Genomic DNA, 27855 nt, shown 5'->3' on the forward strand with positions numbered 1-27855 from the left:
TCTATACATTAAACCTAGAGTAAGTTCAGCTCCTCTGGATAATGATGTTACGTCAACTGAGGGCAGTATGCTAGAGATGGTAAATATGAACTCTGGCTGTCCATCCGATGGTGGGCTACTGAATCCAGGTCAGACATTCTCCCCCACCCCTTGCAGATTACTGATAATGGCCCTCGAGCATAAAGCCCATATTAAAGATTGCAATATCTATAATCTCCCAATGTGGGGACAGGACTAAAGTGGAGGGGTGGAAGGGGGCTAAAGGCTGGGGGTCACCCTGAGAGCTTAGGGGAGCTGGGGGGCTGGGAAGCAGGACCACATCTCTTTAGATTAGGGGCCTGGGGGTGAGGAGGCTTGGGGGGGCAGAGGGTACTGTACTGGGCAGGGTGGAGTGGCACTCAAAAGCTGTCAGAAACAGACACACACACCACACACACAACAAACACACACTCAAAGGCTGTCAGAAACAGACACACAAATGACAAACACACAGACACACATGCTCTGAGCAGCACTTAGGATACATTCAAACTGGGAGGTAAAAGAGGGGTTGCCATGGTGGCACTGACATGTGACTAAAAAAAGACATACAACATACTACATGTGGATGTAGTGTGAATACATTTTATGTGTATTTGGAATGGGTGAACTTGGTGCGGGTGACTTCCATGTTCCATCCAAGTCAATGGGAGGAGAAGCCAAAGAGGCAACGAGTGGCTAAAATGGCCAACTCCATTTTGTGGAATCAGTGACTGCTTTTAAGACAAACTAGTCTGGATGGAACCAATCATACAGCCAAAACATTCTAGTATCCCATTTGAATGTGCATTGACTGCCAGCTTATTACTGTACTATGTCATGCTAACACATCAACCAATGCCCTTTCAGTCAAATTCAGTCCAAAGCATAAGCGTTGACCTGTTGAGCTGGAAGTTCAGTCCAAAACCGCTAAGAAAACACGATGAGGAAAAACAATCGAAAAGATAGAGAGCGAAACATCCACCTCCCCTTATTTATTGTGGGGTGTTTTCGTTGCAGTGCATTGGAGCCTGCTAATAGTGCTGGTAGAGCTGAGCCCTGGTTGGCTGGTTAGCTGGCTGCAGGAGTGAGTGTGCGCAGAACACACTGAGACACTATTTTATGCAGCCTGCTAGAGAACGAGACATGAATATGTATGTCGAGATGCAGAAGCCATTGCCTATGCAATACTTCATTATGCATAATGCAGCTGGCCTACACCTCTCACTCCACACACACACACAGACAAATAAATGCACTCGACACACACAAATCACACACACACACAATCGTATTGCATGTTAAACACGATACACACACTGATGAGCTGGTAAACAAATGCCAACATTCCCACCACCCTCACCCCCTTAATACACAAACTCTCACACCCTCACTCCCTGAACCCAACCAAATACATAACGCCTTTTTCTCTTCTACATCTTCCCCCCCTTTTCTTCATCTCTCCCTCATTCTGTCTTTTACCCTCTGCTCATGTGCATACACATCAATGCTCCCTTACAACCCCCATCCTCCTCTCTTTCTCTCTGTCACACATCATGGAGCACCTCTTCCCATGGAGACAGACGTAGGATCATTTTCAGCCAGACTGAAACTCCACTTCCTCCTTTCCTTCCCTCCATCTCCCTGTGCTCTTCATTCCCCTCCATCTATCCATCTCTAACCTTCCGAAAGCTAGCTATCTCAGATCTTGGTGAGTCTCACAGATACTTTTGAAGTTGTGTGCCAACGTGTCTGCTGTGCGTGTGTGTCTGCTGTGCGTGTGTGTGTGTGTGTGTGTGTGTGTGTGTGTGTGTGTGTGTGTGTGTGTGTGTGTGTGTGTGTGTGTGTGTGTGTGTGTGTGTGTGTGTGTGTGTGTGTGTGTGTGTGTGTGTGTGTGTGTGTGTGTGTGTGTGTGTGTGTTTGTGTGCGTGTGTGTGTGTGTGAGGAGCAGGGGGAGGGTAAGTACATAAAAATTAAAAGGAGAGACAGGGAGATGGAGGTAGGTGTAAGCAGGGCCGGCTCCAGGCATAAGCGGCCGCTGGGGGTAATTCCTATAGTGGAAATTCTCGTTTAGGTTTCACATCCGAAGAATGAAGCAGGCTGCTAATCGGAGGTTGGAACCAGTTCAGGGAACAGAACCGAAAACTAGAAAATAAACGGAACCGGAAACTAAACTGATCTATACTGTTCCAGAACAGAACCGTCATTATAAAAGCACGAGAACCGGTTAATATTGTTATTTTAGGCTACCTTCCCCTCCACCTCCGAATGCTACGATAGGCTACTGTACTGACACTACACACCAGGCCTTTACAAGCATGATTCATATTTTTTATTAGCCAGAGAAGAATGGATTCACTTTTTCAATGCTCGTTCAAATCAAATCTTATTTGTCACATACACATGGTTAGTAGATGTTAATGTGAGTGTAGAGAAATGCTTGTGCTTCTAGTTCTGACAATGCAGTAATAACCAATGAGTAATCTAACCAACCAATTCCACAACAACTACCTTATACACACAAGTGTAAAAGGATGAAGAATATGTACATAAAAATATATGAATGAGTGATGGTACAGAACGGCATAGGCAAGATGCAGTAGATGGTACATTAAAGATACTATAGGCCTAGTTATCACATTTCACACTGGATTTATTAACTACAAAAAGATAAGACGTGTTTTTGATTCTGGTGCCACTCTGCACATACACGCTTGTTAGCTTTCTAGCTAAAGTGTGTTAGCACAAGCTTGCTAGCTAGCTAGCTAGCTCAAAGAACCTTCAAAGTTCCTTCAAAGAAGCCGCTCCTCCTAGATATAGTTCTGTATACCTAATTCAGATAATGCATGTCATAACAAGATGCCCAGTACTTCAATCCTCCTCCTCACCCCTCTCTCGCTTTCTCCACACCTACATCTTGCGCCATAGGCTACACGTGTCTGTTCATCATGTGCATAAACAACTAGCTTGCCAGGTCTATCCAATTGGTGAAATCATTTAATGAGCTTAATGTAAAAGAAATGTTGATTTCAAAGGTGAAAAAAGGAACAGAAAGGAATGATATACACTTCTTTTTTAAATTTGTATTTGTTCGAACCGGTTCAGAACTTTATTTTACTGGTCAGAACAGTGTAACGAAAATAAAAAAAAAGTGGTTCTGTTCAGAATGAAACCATTGGAAAATATTTTTGATTCCAACAGCTGCTGCTAATACATATTCACGAATTGGAGGTGAGAACATTGTGGTGATTTCCATGTGGAGAGGAGAAATAACAACAAGTAGGGCACTGACAGCTGTCAGTGTAGCTAGCTATTATGCTATTATATAGCTAGCTAATGTTGAATGTTGTTGCTACATAGTACTCAGAAGATTAGCCAGCTGGCTAGGCTATGGCTGGTTCTGGAGCTGGATTTGTCATAAGCATTTAGGGACAACTTCGCCACAGATGGATTGGGGAAATCAGTATCTTTGACTTTGCCAATTATTGTTATCTCCAAAGTTTTGGCATCTTCCATAAATTGCGGCCGTGAATCTGCCATAGAAATACAAAGGAGATTAAGCTCTGGTAATATTGATAGCCTAACTATTGAACGGTTTGGACTACAGAATGCGGTTCTTTCTACATGGTGGGCTGTGCAACAGCAATGCCAAGTCAGCCCGTGCTCATGCCATGGTTCTGACAGCTAGGTGAAGTGAAATGATAGGCTACAATGACTTTGCTCATGATGAAAAACTATGACTATTTCATGATGAAAAACTATGACTTATTGACTTAAATCGTTGTGCAACATTATGGGTAAGCTATGGGCATCGTCTATCAGCTGAAAAAAAGTGAATGTCCACTCTTGTGGGCGTTTAAAACTGCAAAAAGAATCTCTCCACCCCATGGCAAAATGGATAGAATTGCAAGAAATAAGGTGTAAAACTGCAAAAATGTTCTCTCTGTCCCATGGCAAAAAAAGGCCAGGCACCACACCTTAATATGGATTTGTGTTTCTCTTAATCCTATCACAATCAACTTTTACGTGTTGAATGTAGACTTAAATAAAACACTTTTGGTATATACATATACACCTTAGAAATAAATACATTTTAAAGTGGTTAAAATTCATAAAAATGTTGATGACGTAGTGTGATAAACTAAAGAAAATATTAATTTAAACCAAGTTTTTAAAATGTTTATGCTTACTTTTTGAAAGAACTAATATTAACAGACCAAAATACCAACAAATCTCTTAATGGATAGGTAGATGCAAAAATGTCATTTCAGCCTGTGGTGCCTGGCCTTAAATTTGTTATATATATTTTTTTAATGATCTCCAACTCATGGCAAAATGTTTAGATTTTCAGGAAATTTACTTTAAAAACATAAATGTTTCTCTCCGCCATCAAGAGAGGGGCCACTAAAATGTTTTGCAGTGAGGTGGTGGGCCCCCAACCAAATCTCGCTTAGGGCCCCCAAAAGGCTGAGTTAGCCCTGGGTGTAAGCTTATGAACAATCCTTAGGGGTCTGGGATAAGGTGGTTGGTGTGGGATGGGGAGGAGTGAGTGAGTGCTGGGCTGGGGGGTTGTTGGGGGTTACATCTCATCAAGGCATGGGTTTCCCCCCCCCCCTGCTTTCTGTACACCCAATACGCCCCCCAGGCCCATGCTGCGTCAGTGAAAAGTGTGCTTCTTCAGCAGTCCCCATGGACCCGTTCCCCCTCACATCAAAGCAGCCAGTTTCTCTCATAATGTGAATATCAAATCTGTGGATCACAAGTCCCAGCACAGTCTGCATAAAACCGCCCCTCCCCCATCCTTTAATTCTGCCTAGTGATGAGGGAGAGAGCGGGAGGGGGAGTGTGTGTGAGTGAGCGACTAATGGAGAGTGAATGAAAGAGCGAGAGAGAGAACATACCTTAGACAAAAACAACCACCTGCTAGCCGAGTTCTACCATTAAAATTCCCTCAAATACATGAAGAACAGAGGTGATAAAAGATTATCAACTTAGACACCTCACCTGTTGTTCATAACGCATGTTTCATATCCCTGTTTTTCCAACATATTCGTTATCCATTTTTTAAATCTAATGCATTTTTGCCGAGATACTTTATTCCATTCTGGTACGATACGTTGTAAGGATGGTTTGAGAGAAGAGCGAGAGGATGTGGAGAGACTGGAAAAGCAAATGGGAAACGCAAAGGGGATACTTGGGACGTTCAATTGAAGCTGAAATTTAAGACGGTTAATGTAAGGGTTAGTACGATGTGCCATGACGATATGACATGATCCTATCGCTGAAAGTTCCATTGCTCCTCTCCGCGCGCTCTGAACTCCCCTGCGCTCCCCTGCCAGCCTCACCACTGCAACGCACCACTTTTACACCAGCAGCAGTAACGTTCAGCCTACTGTACATCTGACAACATTATTAAATAGTAGACCTAATCAACACTACACCGAGGTAAAACGCACCTTTCTAGTTCCTTATTAGAGGCAAAGGCAACTCCGGCCAAGGACATATAAATAGTTTTGTACCCACATGAAGTCCATTGAAAAAGTTTGCGGGATGATTTTTTTACGGGAGGGAGGTTTGAAGGTTTATTTGGGCTCAAAACGAAAACAATAATAAATAGAAATTCTAACAGTAGGCCTTTTTACCTTTTTGCGAGTAGGTTAAGACTATTTGACTTCTTATTGAACCCAGGGCAACCAGCACCGACTCAATGAGTCAGAATGAATCTAAATTACACTAACAAATAATCGAGATATGACAATGTTTGTTTGTGTTTATAAGAATACAATCTGACCCTTCACGTTACAATTAAGTGGGAGTAGGACTATACTAAGTTTACGAAAAGGGCTGTGCATTTTATTATTTCAGTATTATTGCATAGAAAACGTGATTTATGAACATATTCGATTCGAAAAATAAGAGCAGGGACTGTGGGCAATTATCTTGGCACGCTTCTGTCCTGTGACCTGCTTTGCTGCTCTGTCATTGGGTGATACGGCAGAACCCAGCGCTAATTGCGCAGCTGTGGGGAGAAGGCAGCTGGGGATTTGGGCTAAAATAGAGAGAGACCAATTTAGCATATTTCTATTTTATATGAGGGAGGGGCAGGAGTGGGAGGGAGGGAGGGGTAGAGGGTGACAGTTGGATCTTATGACGATGGAGGGAATGCCTTATGACAACATATATTTTGATTTATTCAACTCAGTTTCCAAATGCAATTGAGGGGACAATTTGATTATATTCATTTAATTTTAATTTCATAATTAATATTTTTTCAATAGACCTATACATCCTAAAAATGACACTGAAATGACAAAATGTTCTACATCAAATATAGCATTTCTGAAATGCCTACATCATTAATTGATCATCATTCTAGGTAATCATGAATACAAATCTGTGTTAGATTATCAAAAAATGTATTTAGAAAATAATGTAGTCTGATTATAAAAATCCATTCAAAAGAATTCCATTTTGACAAAATTGCCTAATGCCCATCTTCCGTGAGGAAATTTAGCGCTAATGGTCGTAAAAGTATGCTATTTCATTTAGCGACATTGGTTGTAGGCCTAAAAAAGATTGAGCGATTTGCAACACTTAAAGATATAGCAAATTAATACTAATGATTGTTACTGCCATTTTGACTAAAATAGGTTTGAGTGTCTCTTCTTTAATTTGTTTTCTTTGATTTACGTAATTGAACAATTTGTCGCTGTGAATAATTAGCTTGCTCATTGAATTTTGTGTATTTGCGTTGTAAATGGAAGTAGGTATGGAATAGAATATTCAACTAAAATGTGATGTTACAAAATATTAAAGTGAACCATTTAACAACAAAAATGCACACAATATATTGTTACAATGAAATTATAACCACATTGAAATCGCAACTTCACAGCAAACAGGCCCAACGCAAGGGAGAGAGGGAGGGGTGTCCCCCCTTTCACAAACACACATACACACAAATACACACACACACGCGCGCGCACACACAGCAGCCAGGGTTCAGGTGGGCTATTAGAGGGAAACACGCCTGGGCTTGTCTACATCCACCCAAGCATCTGGGGCCTTCTTTGGTCTAATAAATTAGATCGAATTAAATAGTTTTAAAAGACTATTGGATGCTGGTCTGAGATCATTTGTGCCTATACCTTTTTTTCTTCATTTTAATTGCTATATGCATTCAGAGAGACATCCAAATGCTTCAATGTAAATACACTCATTTATGAAAATACGAAATTTCAACGTTCATGTGCACAGGACTTATTTCTCCAAAATTATAGGCTTATATGGCATTGAACGATTATTAACACGAAACAGCCTAAATAGAAGTAAGCGCCAATGTAAGTACGTATCTAGGCTGTATGAGTTTGCCCTTCCAGTATTGACAAATGTCTGTCAGACCTACACATGGCGTCATAAGAGAATCATCCTCCAGGCTAATTTATGAAATCATAACTCATAAACATACATACATAACTTAAAACAGGCAGGCTAAACAAAGGACAGAGATGGTGTTTAGATGCTGTTCAGAATGATTATAATACACTGTAATAGCAAGGGAGATCAGGTAATAAGGTCGGGGATTTTCAGTCATATTGAACAAGGATTTTCCCCTTTAAAACAGAAAGCACTTTATAAGAGAAATCATATAGGCCTAACCAACATTTTACTCATAATGTTCACAAAATAAAAGAGGACATTTTGAAAAGGATAATTGTATTTTCATTATGTGGTAATTAATTTGGGTGCATAATTTATGTGGAAGAAGCTCTTCACTTGTTACTTCATTTTTCAACATGGCAACTAGCCTACTCATCGCCAGACAGGGACTCTTGCCAAAAATCTCATCAAAATCACCTCCCAAAAATCCTCACAGCACCCCTCCAGAACATTACGGCTGTGTCCATAGCCAAGCGCTAAAAACACATTCACAGACAGACCCACAAAACGACACCAATAAGTCAAATAATCACAGCAAATGATATTTAAAAAAAGATTAACAATTAAATAAATGATAAGCATAGATTTGAACAAATACTTCGCACTACATGTGCCAGTGCCCATTCAAGTTTTGACCGCTCAAAAAGTCGACAAAATCAGGCATTTCAATCCCTTTCTTAATTTCTCTCTCTCTCCCACCTCGTTCGTTCTTCCTATCCAGCCATTTTACATATTCATAACTCTCGCTGGTATAATGCGAAAACAAACCGTGCTATCAGCACCGTTTGCGGCATCATGGACCCGCGCACACCGCCACACAGCAATCAACAAAACATGTAGGCTACTTCACACCTAAAACACCTCTACCTGCACCGTTACAATAATATGGATTTTGTAGACAAAGTAATTTACACCCTTTTCAAATCCGATCTCTCCTAATTTCATGGATTCCATTGATAGGCTACATCAATTCAGTTATTTTTTCCTGCTACATCTGTTGTTTCTTTACAATTATTAGTGCATATTGCAGTACGGATTTTAATCAGGATAGAATAAGTAAGACACTCACTGGATTTAGTTTTTTTTAAAGATAATAAATAAAAACAGTGTTTCTTACCTTCCTGGAGAGAGTACAGCAGGAGTAAAGTTACAAGCCACATGCCATAAATAGCAGGTATATTTTTCAGGAATGTTTGGCAATCCTGGCGAGTGTGCGGCGCAGTCTTTGGCCAGGCGAGTCTCGGTGCTGGACTGGCGACTATGCTCCCCGGCGGTCTCTCCAGCCCTGCTGCCCAGATAACCATCGCGGGGAAATGAGAAGCGCCTGTGAGACCCGCCCACGTCTCCTCCCCTCGATGTGACTATCATACACGCGAAGCCTCCCTCCGTATTCTCATGAGACACCGCGGAACGATGGTTACGCGTCAAATTGAACCGCAGAGCCGGCCGAGGGTTGAGTTGAGTTGAGGAGTGGACATTCGGTCATTTATCATTGGAAAGGAGGGAGGGTGCACGGGTTTGACGAACACAGGTGGATGTCTGCTGTCAGACTCTGACACGCAGGTGAGCGTGCCCACCTGTGTGCCACACGGACTAAACTACCTGTTTCTCTGGCTATGGATGGATCTACTCCAGATACCATTGGAGACTAAATCCCTATAATCAACAATATTACTTGTGTGTTTATTTGTGGATTCACTCAGTCGCTGAGGGATTGCTAGATATATTGCAGGATATATGACTAATGAGTCGCATTAGTGACTTAAATTGGAAGCACTTCTATCTTCTCTTTCCTCTTCCTGACAACGGAGTACGAGCACAAATGCATGCATATGTAAGGCTCTTTCTCCAGCATGGTCACACACACACACACACACACACACACACACACACACACACACACACACACACACACACACACACACACACACACACACACACACACACACACACACACACACACACACACACACACACACACACACACACACACACACACACACACACACACACATACAGAGCGAGAGAGAGTGCGTGTGTGAGAGAGGAAGAGAGAGATAGAGAGCAAGAGAAAGATGGAGAGACTTGAAAGATCCCTTTTGAGATCAGGATTTGCTGTCCTCTGTTTGGGTGAGCCAACGGAACGATTACACACAGACCAATAGCCTACAATTTTTATTATTTTGTTTTTTACAATAACACCCCAACCCCATATATGGACTTGCTGGCTCCCGAGTGGCACCAGTCTAAGGCACTGCATCTCAATGCTAGAGGTGTCACTACAGACACTCTGGTTAGATTCCAGGCTGTATCACAACCAGCTGTGATTGGGAGCCCCATAGGGTGGCACACAATTGGCCCAGCATCGTCCGTGTTAGACAGTTCTTAACTAACTTGTCTAGTTAAATAAAGGTTAAAAAAAATGTATCCAAATGATTGATTACACTGAACTCTTGCCGTTGTAGTACCAATATGCTCATAATGACAGATGACCAATGAAGGACACTCCAGTCTAAGTAGGCTCAGTGGCCGTTGACCCCCACTCAGGGTTGGACTGGAATGTGTGAAAATGAGAGTGTGTGTGTGTGTGATCTGACATGTAATAAAAGTGTTACAAAATGTGTGTGTGTGTGACTGACTGTGCCTCACAGAGTATATTTCTCACAGGGAGAGAGAGAGAGTGTGTGTTTTATCAGCTCCATGATGACTTATTTACTCAAGAATAATTAGCCGAGCACAGAGCAGTCTCACTGATGAACATGTTTTGTCAGCCTGTCCCATAAGCCTGTCTGCACTGGGTGTCACGCCATGGCCTTAGTTATCTTTGTTTTCTTTATTATTTTGGTTAGGTCAGGGTGACATGGGGGATTTATGTGTTTTGCCTGGTCTAGGGGTTTTGTATGTTTATGGTGCTGTCTCCTTTCTAGGTAGTTTTGTATGTCTATGGTTGCCTAGATTGGTTCTCAATTAGAGGCAGCTGTCTTTCGTTGTCTCTGATTGGGAACCATATTTAGGCAGCCATGTTCTTTGGGTATATTTTGTGGGTGATTGTCTTCTGTCTTTGTGTCATTGCACCAGATAGGACTGTTTCGGTTTTCACTTTTTTTTTATTTTGTAGTGTTCTCATTTATCATCGTTATTAAATATGTTGAACACTAACCACGCTGCCTTTTGGTTTACATACACTTAGGTTGGAGTCATTTAAACTTGTTTTTCAACCACTCCACAAATTTGTTGTTAACAAACTATAGTTTTGGCAAGTCGGTTAGGACATCTACTTTGTGCATGACACAAGTCATTTTTCCAACAATTGTTTACAGACAGATTATTTCACTTATAATTCACTGTATCACAATTCCAGTTGGTCAGAAGTTGACTGTGCCTTTAAACAGCTTGGAAAACTCCAGAAAATGATGTAATAGCTTTAGAATAATCTGATAGGCTAATTGACATAGTTTGAGTTAATTGGAGGTGTACCTGTGGATGTATTTCAAGGCCTACCTTCAAGGTCAGTGCCTCTTTGCTTAAAATCATGGGAAAATCAAAAGAAATCAGCCAAGACCTCCAAAAAAAGATTTGTAGACCTCCACAAGTCTGGTTCATCCTTGGGAGCAATTTCCAAACGCCTGAAGGTATCACGTGCATCTGTACAAACAATATTACGCAAGTATAAACACCATGGGACCACGCAGCCGTCATACTGCTCAGGAAGGAGACGTGTTCTGTCTCCTAGAGATGAACGTACTTTGGTGCGAAACGTGAAAATCAATCACAGAACAACAGCAAAGGACCTTGTGAAGATGCTGGAGGAAACAGGTACAAAAGTATCTATATCCACAGTAAAATGAGTCCTATATCGACACAACCTGAAGAGCCGCTCAGCAAGGAAGAAGCCACTGCTCCAAAACCGGCATAAAAAAGTCCTACTACGGTTTGTAACTGCACATGTGGACAAAGATCGTACTTTTTGGAGAAATGGCCTCTGGTCTGATGAAACAAAAATAGAACTGTTTGGCCATAATGACCATTGTTATGTTTGGAGGAAAACGCGGGAGGCTTGCAAGCCGAAGAACACCATCCCAACTGTGAAGCACGGGGGTGGCAGCATCATGTTGTGGGGGTGCTTTGCTGCAGGAGGGACTGGTGCACTTCACAAAATAGATGTCATCATGAGGGAGGAAAATTGTGTGGATATATTGAAGCAACATCTCAAGACATCAGTCAGGAAGTTAAAGCTTGGTCGCAAATTGATCTTCCAAATGGACAATGACCCCAAGCATATTTCCAAAGTTGTGGAAAAATGGTTTAAGGACAACAAAGTCAGGGTATTGGAGCGGCCATCACAAAGCCCTGACCTCAATCCTATAGAACATTTGTGGGCAGACCTGAAAAAGCGTGTGCGAGCAAGGAGGCCTACAAACCTGACTCAGTTACACCAGCTCTGTCAGGAGGAATGAGACAAAATTCACCAAATTTATTGTGGGAAGCTTGTGGAAGGCTGCCTGAAACGTTTGACCCAAGTTAAACAATTTAAAGGCAATTCTACCAAATACTAATTGAGTGTATGTAAACTTCTGACCCACCGGGAATGTGATGAAAGAAATAAAAGCTGCAATAAATAATTCTCTCTACAATTATTCTGTCATTTCACATTCTTAAAATGAAGTGGTGATCCTAACTGACCCAAGACATGGAATTCTTACTGGGATTAAATGTCAGGAATTGTGAGAAACTGATTTTAAATATTTGGCTAAGGTGTATGTAAACTTTCGACTTCAACTGTACATCTGTCTCTATACGATCTTCACCTCATCCTATACCTGACAATAACAACAGACTTGAAGCTACACTCTACTAACATCCGGAAGGGAGATTAATCATTCAACTTTATCCCACCTGATCAAACCAGTTTCTCCTATCTATGTCTAGTGTCCTCTACCTCTGCTCCACAAACTGCCACACCCTCACATACAGTAGGCCTAATCTCATGTGGGCAGAAGTGTCTGGGGAACAAGGTTTAGCAAGGCCTACACTATACAGCAACATCATCAATGAATCAGTATGGGCATAGCCTCTGCCGAGTTCCCAACAACAGGATATTCCGGTTTTCAGGTGAAATGGGAAGAGAGCCTGTGACAGGTATTCTGGTTTTGGATGTTAACGTATACCTCAGTGTTAACAAGGCAACATCTTAACTCCTCCTCCACATTTACTGGATTCTCCCCGATAGTTTTTTTTCTGTTCTCCTCATGACCAGCATGTAAGGTATCTAATTTCAGGCTTTTCTTTTATGTCTGCTACTTCCGGTTAGTATGGATATAGGCCTAAAGTTAAAACAAAAAAAGCTATTTCTCCCAATAACTCACTTAACCAGACTTCAGTTACATTTTTTCCTAAACAAAATCTGCTATATGGTTAAGGTTTGCAAATTTGCTTTGAATGAAATGGTGAACTTATTTATAAATCCCTGTAGATTTAACCTGAAAATAGACAAGCTGTTACTAGGCCAAATGTTGCTTAACAGAATAGCTGTTATTAGGCCAAATGTTGCTCAACAGTATAGCTGTTACTAGGCCAAATGTTGCTCAACAGTATAGCTGTTACTAGGCCAAATGTTGCTCAACAGTATAGCTGTTACTAGGCCAAATGTTGCTTAACAGTATAACTGTTACAAGGCCAAATGTTGCTTAACAGAATAGCTGTTAGTTACTAGGTCAAATGTTGCTTAACAGAATATCTGTTAGTTACTAGGTCAAATGTTGCTTAACGGTATAGCTGTTACTAGGCCAAATGTTGCTTAACAGTATAACTGTTACTAGGCCAAATGTTGCTTAACGGTATAACTGTTACGAGGCCAAATGTTGCTTAACAGAATAGCTGTTAGTTACTAGGTCAAATGTTGCTTAACAGAATATCTGTCAGTTACGAGGCCAAATGTTGCTTAACAGAATATCTGTTAGTTACTAAGTCAAATGTTGCTTAACGGTATAGCTGTTACTAGGCCAAATGTTGCTTAACAGTATAACTGTTACTAGGCCAAATGTTGCTCAACAGTATAGTTGTTACTAGGCCAAATGTTGCTTAACGGTATAACTGTTACTAGGCCAAATGTTGCTTAACGGTATAACTGTTACTAGGCCAAATGTTGATTAACAGAATAGCTGTTAGTTACTAGGTCAAATGTTGCTTAACAGAATATCTGTTAGTTACTAGGTCAAATGTTGCTTAACAGTATAGCTGTTACTAGGCCAAATGTTGCTTAACGGTATAACTGTTACTAGGCCAAATGTTGCTTAACAGTATAGCTGTAACTAGGCCAAATGTTGCTTAACGGTATAACTGTTACTAGGCCAAATGTTGCTTAACAGTATAGCTGTTACTAGGCCAAATGTTGCTCAACAGTATAGCTGTTACTAGGCCAAATGTTGCTTAACAGTATAACTGTTACTAGGCCAAATGTTGCTTAACGGTATAACTGTTACTAGGCCAAATGTTGCTTAACAGAATAGCTGTTAGTTACTAGGTCAAATGTTGCTTAACAGAATATCTGTTAGTTACTAGGTCAAATGTTGCTTAACGGTATAGCTGTTACTAGGTCAAATGTTGCTTAACAGAATAGCTGTTAGTTACTAGGTCAAATGTTGCTTAACAGAATATCTGTTAGTTACTAGGCCAAATGTTGCTCAACAGTATAGCTGTTACTAGGCAAAATGTTGCTTAACGGTATAACTGTTACTAAGCCAAATGTTGCTTAACGGTATAACTGTTACTAGGCCAAATGTTGCTTAACAGAATAACTATTACTAGTTCAAATGTTGCTTAACAGTATAGCTGTTACTAGGCCAAATGTTGCTTAACAGAATAGCTGTTACTCGGCCAAATGTTGCTCAACAGAATAGCTGTTACTCGGCCAAATGTTGCTTAACAGTATAGCTGTTACTAGGCCAAATGTTGCTTAACAGAATAGCTGTTACTGGGCCAAATGTTGCTTAACGGTATAACTGTTACTAGGCCAAATGTTGCTTAACAGAATAGCTGTTAGTTACTAGGTCAAATGTTGCTTAACAGAATATCTGTTAGTTACTAGGCCAAATGTTGCTTAACGGTATAACTGTTACTAGGCCAAATGTTGCTTAACAGAATAGCTGTTAGTTACTAGGTCAAATGTTGCTTTACAGAATATCTGTTCGTTACTAGGTCAAATGTTGCTTTACAGAATATCTGTTAGTTACTAGGTCAAATGTTGCTCAACAGAATAGCTGTTACTAGGCCAAATGTTGCTCAACAGAATAGCTGTTACTAGGCCAAAAGTTGCTTAACAGTATAGCGATTACTAGGCCAAATGTTGCTTAACAGAATAGCTGTTACTGGGCCAAATGTTGCTTAACAGTATAGCTGTTACTGGGCTAAATGTTGCTTAACAGAATAGCTGTTACTCAGCCAAATGTTGCTTAACGGTATAGCTGTTAGTTACTCTGTCAAATGTTGCTTAACGGTATAACTGTTACTAGGCCAAATGTTGCTTAACAGAATAGCTGTTAGTTACTCAGTCAAATGTTTCTTAACAGAATATCTGTTAGTTACTAGGTCAAATGTTGCTTAACGGTATAGCTGTTACTAGGCCAAATGTTGCTTAACGGTATAACTGTTACTAGGCCAAATGTTGCTTAACGGTATAACTGTTACTAGGCCAAATGTTGCTCAACAGTATAGCTGTAACTAGGCCAAATGTTGCTTAACAGTATAGCTGTTACTTGGCCAAATGTTGCTCAACAGTATAGCTGTAACTAGGCCAAATGTTGCTTAACAGTATAGCTGTAACTAGGCCAAATGTTGCTTAACGGTATAACTGTTACTTGGCCAAATGTTGCTTAACAGTGTAACTGTTACTAGGCCAAATCTTGCTCAACAGAATAGCTGTTACTAGGCCAAATGTTGCTTAACGGTATAACTGTTACTAGGCCAAATGTTGCTTAACAGAATAGCTGTTACTAGGCCAAATGTTGCTCAACAGAATAGCTGTTACTAGGCCAAATGTTGCTTAACAGTATAGCTGTTACTTGGCCAAATGTTGCTTAACAGAATAGCTGTTACTGGGCCAAATGTTGCTTAACAGAATAGCTGTTACTGGGCTAAATGTTGCTTAACAGAATAGCTGTTACTAGGCCAAATGTTGCTTAACGGTATAACTGTTACTAGGCCAAATGTTGCTTTACAGAATAGCTGTTACTAGGCCAAATGTTGCTTAACAGAATAGCTGTTACTGGGCCAAATGTTGCTTAACAGAATAGCTGTTACTGGGCCAAATGTTACTAAACAGAATAGGCGAATTGTCTTCTTTCCAATGCAATTCAAATGGAGCCCCTCTAGGGGTTGAAGTAGGATAGCCAATATCAATACGCCTTGGCTCGTCAGTGGTTGAGATGTCGCCAAAATTGGTTGCTTTTTAAAGAAAATGTCAAAATTATTTAAATGCCACTGTGTCTACCTGTCTCAGGTCGAGTCTCTAGCCTTCCTGTGAAGGAGTGGGGAGGGGAGAGTTATTTGAATGTTTTCAATTCAGGTTTGTTCGTTGTGATTTGCAATTTTACCAACTCATTGCAACAGATCCTGACACAGACCATCCGTGTGACTACTTTAACTTTAGAATGTTTTATAACAATTTGGAATATGCATAACTTGCTTCTTGGAACTGGCATCGACCAGCTTGGAGTTTCTATTTGGCGTCAGTGCCTGGCCTTGGTATCTGAGAAATTGTTTGAATTAATGCCTTATTGCTGCCACCCTGTGTTTGAAATCTCTATTGCACCTGGACCATAATTGTTTGTCCACCAATATGCATTGCTCTGGTTCAAATGTCTAAATAAACCATATGCTGAATGGAGGACCAGTATTATGTGTCCAGAGGGCTAAATACCATTCTGGAGTAGGCCTAGATCACTTGGATTGACCGTGCCTCAATCCTCAGTGTCACCAAAGAAACAAACAATGTCAAAAAATGTTTTATTAATGCTCATTTTATATTATTGTAATGTGACAGTCACCACCCATCACTCTTCATATTGTTCCCCCATTTGTAAAATACAAATATATAGTGATCCCTCATCTTTCCAAGGTTTTGATGTCATAGGGATGTCCCTGGGTCCAATCATGGCTGTCTCTGGTCAATGTCTGGAACAAAAAATACAAGAACACATTTAGATATTGATAATAGCTCATATAATGTGTCTAAAGTTTAAAGCCTATTATATAGGCTGTGTTGGTCTGATTGTCTCAGTCAATACACCATTACATTACCTTGTTTCAAGGTTCAGCGGTGTTCACAGGCCTGTAGACAAGACAAAAACAAGACAAACCATCGAACCCAGGGGCCGAGTGTAAGATAATGTGTGTATGTTTATACTGTATGTGTGAAACACTTTGTACGGGAGGTGGTTTTTTCTTTCCATGTTCAACGTTTAATTGAATGTTTCCTGTTTTAGCACTGATGAGTTCAACGATTGTGTATTTTCTTACTTTGCATGACCCTTCCAACAGCTGAGCTTTTTACCTGTGTCAACACAGAGGAACACAGTCAGACACTCACAGTGAAAACAGACGAAGCTTTTACACATCATAACCGGCCCACTGAACAGCTTTACTATTTCTCCATCTCCCCTTCAGAAATGTCATTTTAAATGCAGAACGACAGCACTTTTCACTTAGATTGTTCACTAAACCAACAGTCTCCCAAATGCTTGTCCCTTAATACATAATTCAACAGCTACTTCACAAAGGCTTCTTTGCAGTACCATTGTATCCTTATTCGAGGAAATGACACATTTGAACATTTTCCTTACAAGCTAATTCATGTTAGGCATGTATCTGAGGCAGAATGGGTACCCATTGGGTATAGGCATGTTCTAGGCTTGTTCCTGACATTTCTTTGGCCTGGAGGACACTACTCACTGAAGATGATAGCAATGCCCAGGCAGAAGAACACAGCAGCAAAGATGAGCCCTCCTCTTCTAAGTAAGGGATAGTCTGAGAGGAAATCAGACACAAACAACTCACTGTGGTGAAATGGAAGAGGAAAGACTACGTAACTATTGTGACCTCGAAGAAATAGAGAGCGAAACTCATTTTATCCTCTATTGCCCTTTCTATCACGATTTACACTTGCTCTGATTCCAGAAAGCACACCAGATATACCATGGCATTATGTGGCTGAGTGATGAGGAGAAACTTAAATGTTTTTTTTGCCCATTGTGTATTTCTGTTTGTGTAATATTTAGATAAAGCCTGGAATAAAAGAAAAAGGGCTACCTATAATTAAATTGTACAAATATTTAGCTTCTATGTGGTAAATGGTTTGTGTGTACAGTTGAAGTCAGAAGTTTACATACACCTTAGCCAAATAAATGTAAACTTTTCACAATTCCTGACATTTAATCCTAGTAAAAATTTCCTGTCTTAGGTCAGTTAGGATCACCACTTTATTTTAAGAATGTGAAATGTCAGAATAATAGTAGAGGGAATTATGTATTTCAGCTTTTATTTCTTTCATCACATTCCCAGTGGGTCAGAAGTTTACATACACTCAATTAGTATTTGGTAGAATTGCCTTTAAATTGTTTAACTTGGGCCAAATGTTTCAGGTAACCTTCCACAAGCTTCCACAATAAGTTAGGTGAATTTTGGCCCATTCCTCCTGACAGAGCTGGTGTAACTGAATCAGGTTTGTAGGCCTCCTTGCTCACACACGCTTTTTCAGGTCTGCCCACAAATGTTCTATAGGGTTGAGGTCAGGGCTTTGTGATGGCCACTCCAATACCTTGACTTTGTTGTCCTTAAGCCATTTTGCCACAAGTTTGGAAGTGTGTTTGGGGTCATTGTCCATTTGGAAGACCCATTTGCGACCAAGCTTTAACTTCCTGACTGATGTCTTGAGATGTTGCTTCAATATATCCACACAATTTTCCTCCCTCATGATGCCATCTATTTTGTGAAGTGCACCAGTCCCTCTTGCAGCAAAGCACCCCCACAACATGATGTTGCCAACATGATGTTTGTTTCTGGCCATTTTGAGCTTGTAATTGAACTCACAAATGCTGATGCTCCAGATACTCAACTAGTCTAAAGGCCAGTTTTATTGCTTCTTCAGTCAGAACAACAGTTTTCAGCTGTGCTAACATTTTTGCAAAAGGGTTTTCTAATGATCAATTAGCCTTTTGAAAATTATAAACATGGATTAGATAACATAACGTGCCATTGGAACACAGGAGTGATTGCTGATAATGGGCCTCTGTACGCCTATGTACTGTATATATTCCATTAAAAGTCTGCCGTTTACAGCTACAATATTAATTTACAACATTAACAATGTCTACACTCTATTTCTGATAAATGTTATGTTATTTTGATGGACCAAAAAATAGCTTTTCTTTCAAACACAAGGACACTTCTAAGTGACACCAAACTTTTGAACGGTAGCATAGGTATATTCTTTTACTGCTCTAGGGATATAATTATTGTTTGGACGACCTTATTTACTATTATGTATAGATTTTTACCTTAACGTTTTTCACTCTCTATGCGACGCGCAATGCAGAGAACACCAGAAGAAGAAAGATCATTTAATTAAAACAGTGAATTATTGTAATGTTTGTTCATGTGTCAATTAATCCCATAAGGGATGGGTTGCCAACTGGCGATTTGACATGAAAATACCATTTATTTCATTAATTAGTTCATTCATAGCACATGATATTATTCAAGCTAACTTAACTTTCCACATGCACATTACTAACCAAACACATATTCCATCAAACACTCTACACTTACCATAGTTAAAGTCGTAGTCTGAGATGTCATGTGATGTTTCTGAGGGAAAGGCAGAAGGAACGACCATCCATTAAAATGAATACTCGAAGAACATTTCAAAAGAAGAATGAGTATCAATTGTTGAATGACAGTTTCTGCAACTAAATGCAACAATATCATAATGAAAAGGAAATCATAATGAATAAAAAATCAGACAATAAAATAGATATCCTTGATGTTCATTTAGTGTATAAAAGGATCAATTGAAGTAATGATAGAAATGGAAGACAATGGATTCAGTCTTACCTCCGCCCATAGTGTCTGTGTGTCAGGATCTTCAGTTGGACTGAGGTGAGACTCTACTGAGATCGGCAGTGTGAAGTAGAGCTATTACAACAGCAGCAAAAATGTTTAGAATTGACTCTGTTCTCTCCCGTGCATTCATGGACACGCAGACACATACACAACCGTGCACAAACAAACATGAGCGCACACGCACGCATGCACACACAAACACACACACCAGACACATTAACAGGTCAACAGTGCATAGCCATATATTCAGAGTGATCTTCTGTCTTGTTATCTGACAAGGTCATCAACACTCCTGTAAATAGAGTAAATAGATCATTGATAAACTCTCTGAAAGCCAGTCCCAGATAGACAGAGACATCCAGGCTAGACTAAACACTAATACATATCTACTGGGGCTGACTGTACTCTCTGAAAGCCAGCCCCAGATAGACAGAGACATCCAGGCTAGACTCAACACTAATACATATCTACTGGGGCTGACTGTACTCTCTGAAAGCCAGTCCCAGATAGACAGAGACATCCAGGCTAAACTAAACACTAATACATGTCTACTGGGGCTGACTGTACTCTCTGAAAGCCAGTCCCAGATAGACAGAGACATCCAGGCTAGACTAAACACTAATACATATCTACTGGGGCTGACTGTACTCTCTGACACACTTTATTCACTGTATTATTTTGAACAGTATCTCAGAAATCATGCAGGTGTGGATCATGTGAAGGAGAGTATTGCTCCATTACCTAGCTCATGGAGTGAGCTCTGGGTGAGTGAGTAGTTACATTTTAATCTGATGTGAGGTAGAGGTCATTTAAGGGTATCTTGATATCTTCTCATGTGATCAGACTGGAAGTCAGGGGTTGAGAAGCCCGATGGCAAAGGCACGCTGTTCACCGGGTTTAATAGCTTGGGTCAAACACCAGTGTTAAAGTTGACTTTGAAAATGCATAAAACACAGTCAAACTCTCAGTTAAACTTTTAAGACCACAATGATTACAATGAAAAATCTGTGTTTGGGTCATCAATGATAAGATGACACACATTATCTGTCTAATGTCTCCGGGCCAATGGACTTGAACTAGTTTAGTAATTGCCACCAATGGAAAGTTAAAGGTTGGAGAATGTGGATAAGATACAATGGGAATGTACTCTTCAATTGGTTAAGCATGATGCAGTTGTACAGACAATAGAGCCAGATACCAGAGGTTGAGCCTTGAAGGACACAGTAACAGCAGTGAAAACACATCAATACATTCTGAGATAAGAGAGGACTAGGGCACCGAGCTGACAAACAACTCCCTAGGAATGAGAAAACCATCTGGATGTTTGGTCATTTAGAAAATAAAAATGAATTTTCTGTGTTTCTTTTGTATAATGTGAAATTTTACACACACACACACACACACACACACACACACACACACACACACACACACACACACACACACACACACACACACACACGCGCACGCGCACGCGCACGCGCACACGCGCACACGCACACGCACACGCACACACGCACAGTATTGTACAACTAACCTTGAGGGAACACAATTCAGTCCCATTCAAAATCCTATTTTCCCTAGCCCTTAACTCTAAACCTAACCTTAACAATACCCTAACCTTAATCCTAAACCTCCCCCGAAAACCTTAACCCTAATCCTAATCCTTGCTCCTAACCCTAAAACTAACCCTAGCTCCTAACTCTAACCCTAAACCTAATTATATCCTTAACACTAAGTAAGTATCCTTTGACCTTGTGGGGACCAGTGGTGGGAAAAGTTCCCATCATACTTGAGTAAAGTATAGATAACTTTTGTTATTTATTTAACTAGGAAAGTCAGTTAAGAAGAAATTCTTATTTACAAGAACAGTGGGTTAACTGCCTTGTTCAGGGACAGAATGACAGACTTTTACCTTGTCAGCTCAGGGATTCGATCCAGAAACTTTTCAGTTACTGGCCCAACGCTCTAACCACTAGGCTACCTGCTGCTAGGGTACCTACATTAGTAAGAAGTTACTCAAGTAAAAGTGAAAGTCACCCAGTAAAATACTGCTTGAGTAATAGTCTACAAGTATTTGGTTCTAAATATACTTAACTATCAAAAGTCAAAGTATAAATCATTTCAAATGACTTATATATATGAATTTAATTTGAGACTGCCAGATAGAGCCCGTAGGGATGACCATGTGTTCTCTTGATAAGTGTGTCAATTGGACCCTTTTCCTGTTCTGCTAAGCATTCATAATGTACTTTTGGATGTCAGGGAAAATGTATGGAGTAAAAAGTACAATATTTGTTTTAGTAAAGTAAAAGTTGTCAAAAATATAAATAGTAAAGTACAGATATCCCGAAAAACAACTTAAGTCGTACTTTAAAGTATTTTTACCTAAGTACTTTACACTACTTGTGGGTCCAAAAAATATGTCCCCAGTTGGTCAACATTTTTTTGGTTTACTTCTGGTCCCCACAAGAATTCAGTACCAGTCAAAAGTTTGGACACACCAACTCATTCAAGGGTTTTTCTTTATTTTATAATTGTCTACATTGTAGAACAATAGTGAAGACATAAACACTATGAAATAACACATATGGAATCAAGTAGCAACCAAAAAAGTGTTAAACAAATAAAAATATATTTGAGATTTGAGATTCTTCAAAGTAGCCACCTTTTGCCCCGATGACAACTTTGCCCACTCTTGGCATTCTCTCAACCATCTTCACATGGAATGCTTTTCCAACAGTGTTGCAGGAATCCCACTTATGCTGAGCAATTGTTGGCTGCTTCTCCTTCACTCCAATTCATCCTAAACCATCTCAATTGGTTTGAGGTCTGGTGATTGTGGAAGCCAGGTCATCTGATGCAGCAATCCATAAATCTCCTTCTTGGTAAAATAGCCCTTACACAGCCTGGAGGTGTGTTGAGTCATTGTCCTGTTGAAAAACAAATGATAGTCCCACTAAGCACAAACCAGATGGGATGGTGTATCGCTGCAGAATGCTGTGGTATGCATGCTGGTTAAGTGTGCCTTGAATTCTGAATAAGTCACTGACAGTGTCACCAACAAAGCACCCCCACACCATCACACCTCCTCCATGCTTCACGGTGGGAACCACACATGTGGAGATCATCTGTTCACCAACTCTGTGTCTCACAAAGACACAGCGATTGGAACCAAATATTTCTAATTTGGATTCATCAGATCAAAGGATAGATTTCCACCTGTCTAAGGACAATTGCTCTTGTTTCTTGGCCCAAGCAAGTATCATCTTCTTATTGGTTTTTGTAGTAATTTGACTATGTAGGTCTGATTCACACAGTTTCCTCTGAACAGTTGATGTTGAGATGTGTCTGTTACTTGAACTCTGTGAAGCATTTATTTGTGCATTCTGAGGTGCAGTTAACTCTAATGAACTTATCCTCTGCAGCAGGGTCTTCCTTTCTAGTAACAATGGGTCTTCCTTTTAGTTGTGGTCCTCGTGAGAGCCAGTTTCATCATAGCGCTTGATGGTTTTTGCGACTGCAAAAAAAAAGAAATTCCACAAATGAACTTTTAAATTAACTTTTAAGTCACACCTGTTAATTGAAATGCATTTGAGGTGACTACCTCATGAAGCTGGTTGAGAGAATGCCAAGAGTGTGCAAAACAGTCATCAAGGCAAAGGGTGGCTACTTTGAAGAATCTCAAATATAAAATATATTTAGATTTGTTTTACACTTTTTTGGTTACTACTTGATTCCATATGTGTTATTTCACACGCACACACACACACACACACACACACACACACACACACACACACACACACACACACACACACACACACACACACACACACACACACACACACACACACACACACACACACACACACACAATTACAACTGAAGCTGTGTTAGTTCCTGTGCTAATTGCTGTTGAGGAAACAGCTGACAGACATTCCGTGTGTCAGAGCAGGAACCTCCCTCTTTTAGTTTGTCATTGAGGCCTGTTGGAGGGTTAACAGATTACTTATTCACAGGACTACATCCATCAACCATCAGCTTCCATACATCTGAACTACACTCATGTACTGAGGTCACTGGAAAATCCATACACTACACTATAGTCAATAGACAATTACACTCTCATTCTCATTAACTATTGATTATGAACAGAATAATGTTACCCATAATCATTCATGATGTTGAATCATGTGTTTAGAGTATGATTTAACAAAGTAATACATTCAAACTCAAATAATTACAAAATACATCTTCATTTCAATTGACACAGTCATAGAGATGGAAAAGCAGAATTGATCATTCAGTTGTATTACACCAGAAAGTGTACATGAGTTGAAAAGCATCAAGGAATCATCTGTGCCATTTATTGTGTCAAATTAAAAAATAGAATATTTCACATCCTTCAACTCTCAGCAATTCCGAACAACAACATTTGGGGAAATGACAATGACAAGTGGAATCAGCAGGAGTGTCTTCGTGGTAATGATCAATTAGTGGATATTGCAACTATTGCAACTATCAACCAAAGATTCTCCTGTTTCTATAAAGAATTGTACACCTCTGATTGTAAATTCACACCAAACCAGATTGAGTCATTTTTAAAAATGTTAGAACTCATCTTTACTCAATTTAGGAAGCTGGCTTGCTGGGAGCCCACATCACACTCCATGAACTCAAAAGGGCATTGGATAACATAAATAAAGGCCCTTCACCTGGTTGGGACGGTATTCCTCCTGAGGTCTGTTTAAGATTTTGGAACAAATTAGGTTCACTGTTATTTTAAATGATTAACACAGCCGTTCACAAAGGTTCATTTGGAAGGGATGTAAATACGTCATTAATTTAGTTTTGATTAAAAAAAGGTAAGGACGCCACCCAGTGCTCTCACTAACACCCTCTTATCATTGATAAATGGAGATATGAAACTATTCTCAAAACTTCTGTCATCCTGTCTTGTCAGCGATTGGGTGCAGAGTTATAGCGGAGTCAGGCGCAGGACACAGGTATTGAGTAACATAACGGAGTTTACTCAAAATATCAAGCAAAATTCCAAAATGGAACATACAAAAACACTAGCACATAACACAACCACTAACGACATAAACAATCACGGACAGAACAGGAATGTATGCCAGAGGATTAAATAAGGAATGTGATATGTAATTGAAACCAGGTGTGTGTGTAATACAGACAAAACTAAACTAAACTGAAACATGGATCGATGGTGACTAGAAAGCCAGTGACGTCGACCGCCGAACACCACCCGAACAAGGAGAAGGGCCGATTTTGGCGGAAGTCGTGACATGTCTCGAAACCTACTTACCGAAATTTGTACATCTGAATCAAAGCGTGTTTATTAAAATACTATTATCTTCAGATAACCTCTGTCTATCATATCTTATGTTCTTCATCAAAAACTAAAGTTCCTTGGGCAGTTCTATCTCTCGACGAAGAAGAAGCTTTTTGATACCCTAGAATGGTTATATCTTTGGAACATATGGGACTTGGTGCCAATTTCATCAATATGATTAAAATACTGTATGTCAATCCCTCAGCCATAGTAATAACAGGCAATACAGTGCCTTGCGAAAGTATTCATCCTCCTTGGCGTTTTTCCTTTTTTGTTGCATTACAACCTGTAATTTAAATTCATTTTTATTTGTATTTTATGTCATGGAAATACACAAAATAGCCCAAATTGGTGAAGTGAAATAAAAAATAACTTGTTTAAAAAAAAAAAAAAATCTAAAAACCTGAAAAGTGGTGCGTGCATACTGTATGTATTCACCCCCTTTGCTATGAAGTCCCTAAATAAGATTTGGTGCAACCAATTACCTTCAGAAGTGACTGAAGTCCACCTGTCTGCAATCTAAGTGTCACATGATCTGTCACATGATCTCAGTATATATACACATGTTCTGAAAGGCCCCAGAGTCTGCAACACCACTAAGCAAGGGGCACCACCAAGCAAGCGGCACCATGAAGACCAAGGAGCTCTCCAAACAGGTCAGGGACAAAGTTGTGGAAAAGTACAGATCAGGGTTAGGTTATAAAAAAAATTCTGAAACTTTGAACATCCCACGGAGCACCATTAAATCCATTATTAAAAAGTTTAAAAACCTAAACCTGCCAAGAGAGGGCCACCCACTGAAACCCACAGACCAGGCAATGAGGGCATTAATCAGAGAGGCAACAAAGAGACCAAAGATAACCCTGAAGGAGCTGCAAAGCTCCACAGCAGAGATTGGAGTATCTGTCCATAGGACCATTTTAAGCTGTACACTCCACAGAGCTGGGATTTACGGAAGAGTGGCCAGAAAAACGCCTTGCTTAAAGTAAAAATAAGCAAACACGTTTGGTGTTCACCAAAAGGCATGTGGGAGACTCCCCAAACATATGGAAGAAGGTACTCTGTTCAGATGAGACTAAAAATGAACTTTTTGGCCATCAAGGAAAACGCTATGTCTGGCACAACCCCAACACCTCTCATCACCCCGAGAATTCCATCCCCACGGTGAAGCATGGTGTTGGCAGCATCATGCAGTGGGGATGTTTTTCATCGGCAGGGACTGGCAAACTGATCAGAATTGTAGGAATGATGGATGGCGCTAAATACGGGGAAGTTCTTGAGGGAAACCTGTTTCAGTCTTCCAGAGATTTGAGACTGGGACAGAGGTTCACCTTCCAGCAGGATAATGACCCAAGGCATACTGCTAAAGCAACACTTGAGTGGTTTAAGGGGAAACATTTAAATGGCTTGGAATGGCCCAGACCTCAATCCAATTGAGAATCTGTGGTATGACTTAAAGATTGCTGAACACCAGTGGAACCAATCCAACTTGAAGGAGCTGGAGCAGTTTTGCCTAGAAGAATGGACAAACATCCCAATGGCTAGATGTGCCAAGCTTATAGAGACATACCCCAAGAGATTGACTTTGGGAGGGTGAATAGTTATGCACGCTCAAGTTTTCTGTTTTTTGTCGTATTTCTTGTTTGTTTCACAATCAAATATATTTTGCATCTTCAAAGTGGTAGGCATGTTGTGTAAATCAAATGATACACCCCCCCCCCAAAAAAAATGTTTTAATCCAGGTTGTAAGGCAACAAAATAGGAAAAATGGCAAGGGGACACACTTATCAAGAGAACATCCCTGGTCATCTCTACTGCCTCTGATCTGACAGACATAATTTCTAAATGATGTCTGAGTGTTAGAGTGTGCCTCTGGCTATCTGTAGATTAAAAAAGAAAAGAAAATGCTGCAGTCTGGTTTGATTAATATAAGGAATTTGAAAGAATTTATACTTTTGCTTTTGATACTGAAGTATATTTTAGCAATTACATTTACTTGTGATACTTAAGTATATTTAAAACCAAATACTTTTAGACTTTAATCAAGTAGTATTTTACTGGGTTACTTTCACTTTTACTTGAGTAAGGTTATCAGACCTCAGGATAAGACCCAGATGCAAATAGTTTGCTGTAACAAAAGTTAATTACAAAAACAGGGGACAGGCAAACGACAGGTCAAGGGGAGGCAGAGGTCAGTAATCCAGAGCAGAGTCCAAAAGGTACAGAATGGCAAGCAGAATCAGGGTCAGGTCAGGCTGAGGGCAGTAATCCAGGGCAGTATCACAAGGTACAGAGTGGCAGGCAGGCTCAGGGTCAGGGCAGGCAGAATGTTCAAAACTGGGAAAACTAGAAAACAGGGACTGTAGTGAAAACAGGAGTATGGGAAAATGCTGGAAGGCTTGACGAGACAAGACGAACTGGCAACAGCCAAACAGAGAACACAGGTAAAAATAACAGGGTAGATGGGTGACACCTGGAGGGGGGTTGAGACAAGCACAAAAACAGGTGAAACAGATCAGAGTGTGACAAAGGTATCTTTACATTTACTCAAGTATTTCTTGTCTACCCCTTCTGGAAATTGGGATCAAATCCGTAGTGCGGTTATAAAATTTCTATGGAAACTATATCAAATTAACAAACTATGGTGTCTCCTATTGTCCTGGAAGGCGTGGTCTTCACTGATATATCCCATAAAAAATGTGTATTTCGCTTTGGTCCTATTATTACATGCACAATTTCTAGTTGGTGCAGAATTGAAAAACAAAGTAACCGGGAATCAAAATGTCTTGCCCATACTCCAATATTTCACAATAACGCCTTGCAATCTGGACATAGCTGAGGGAGGAAGGGGTGCTGAGGGTGCTGCAGCCCCACCTGATGAATCGAATTACCTTCCGTGGAATGTGGAATCCGTACCCTTGCCA

At 40.2% G+C, this 27855-nt stretch overlaps 1 protein-coding gene across 1 annotated transcript in view; it reads right to left on the reverse strand.

Annotated features, from left to right (window-relative positions):
- Positions 1 to 8690, reverse strand: part of LOC118390775 (cell adhesion molecule DSCAML1-like) — a 162122-nt gene extending 153432 nt beyond the window's left edge. Inside the window, exon 1 of the mRNA XM_052457100.1 lies at positions 8576 to 8690. Within this exon, the coding sequence (XP_052313060.1) occupies positions 8576 to 8618 (43 nt within the window). The 5' untranslated portion in view covers positions 8619 to 8690. The remainder of the gene's footprint in view (positions 1 to 8575) is intronic.
- Between the last annotated feature and the right edge of the window lie 19165 nt (positions 8691 to 27855).

Source organism: Oncorhynchus keta, chromosome 11 (assembly GCF_023373465.1).
Source record: "Oncorhynchus keta strain PuntledgeMale-10-30-2019 chromosome 11, Oket_V2, whole genome shotgun sequence".
Taxonomy (NCBI): domain Eukaryota; kingdom Metazoa; phylum Chordata; class Actinopteri; order Salmoniformes; family Salmonidae; genus Oncorhynchus; species Oncorhynchus keta.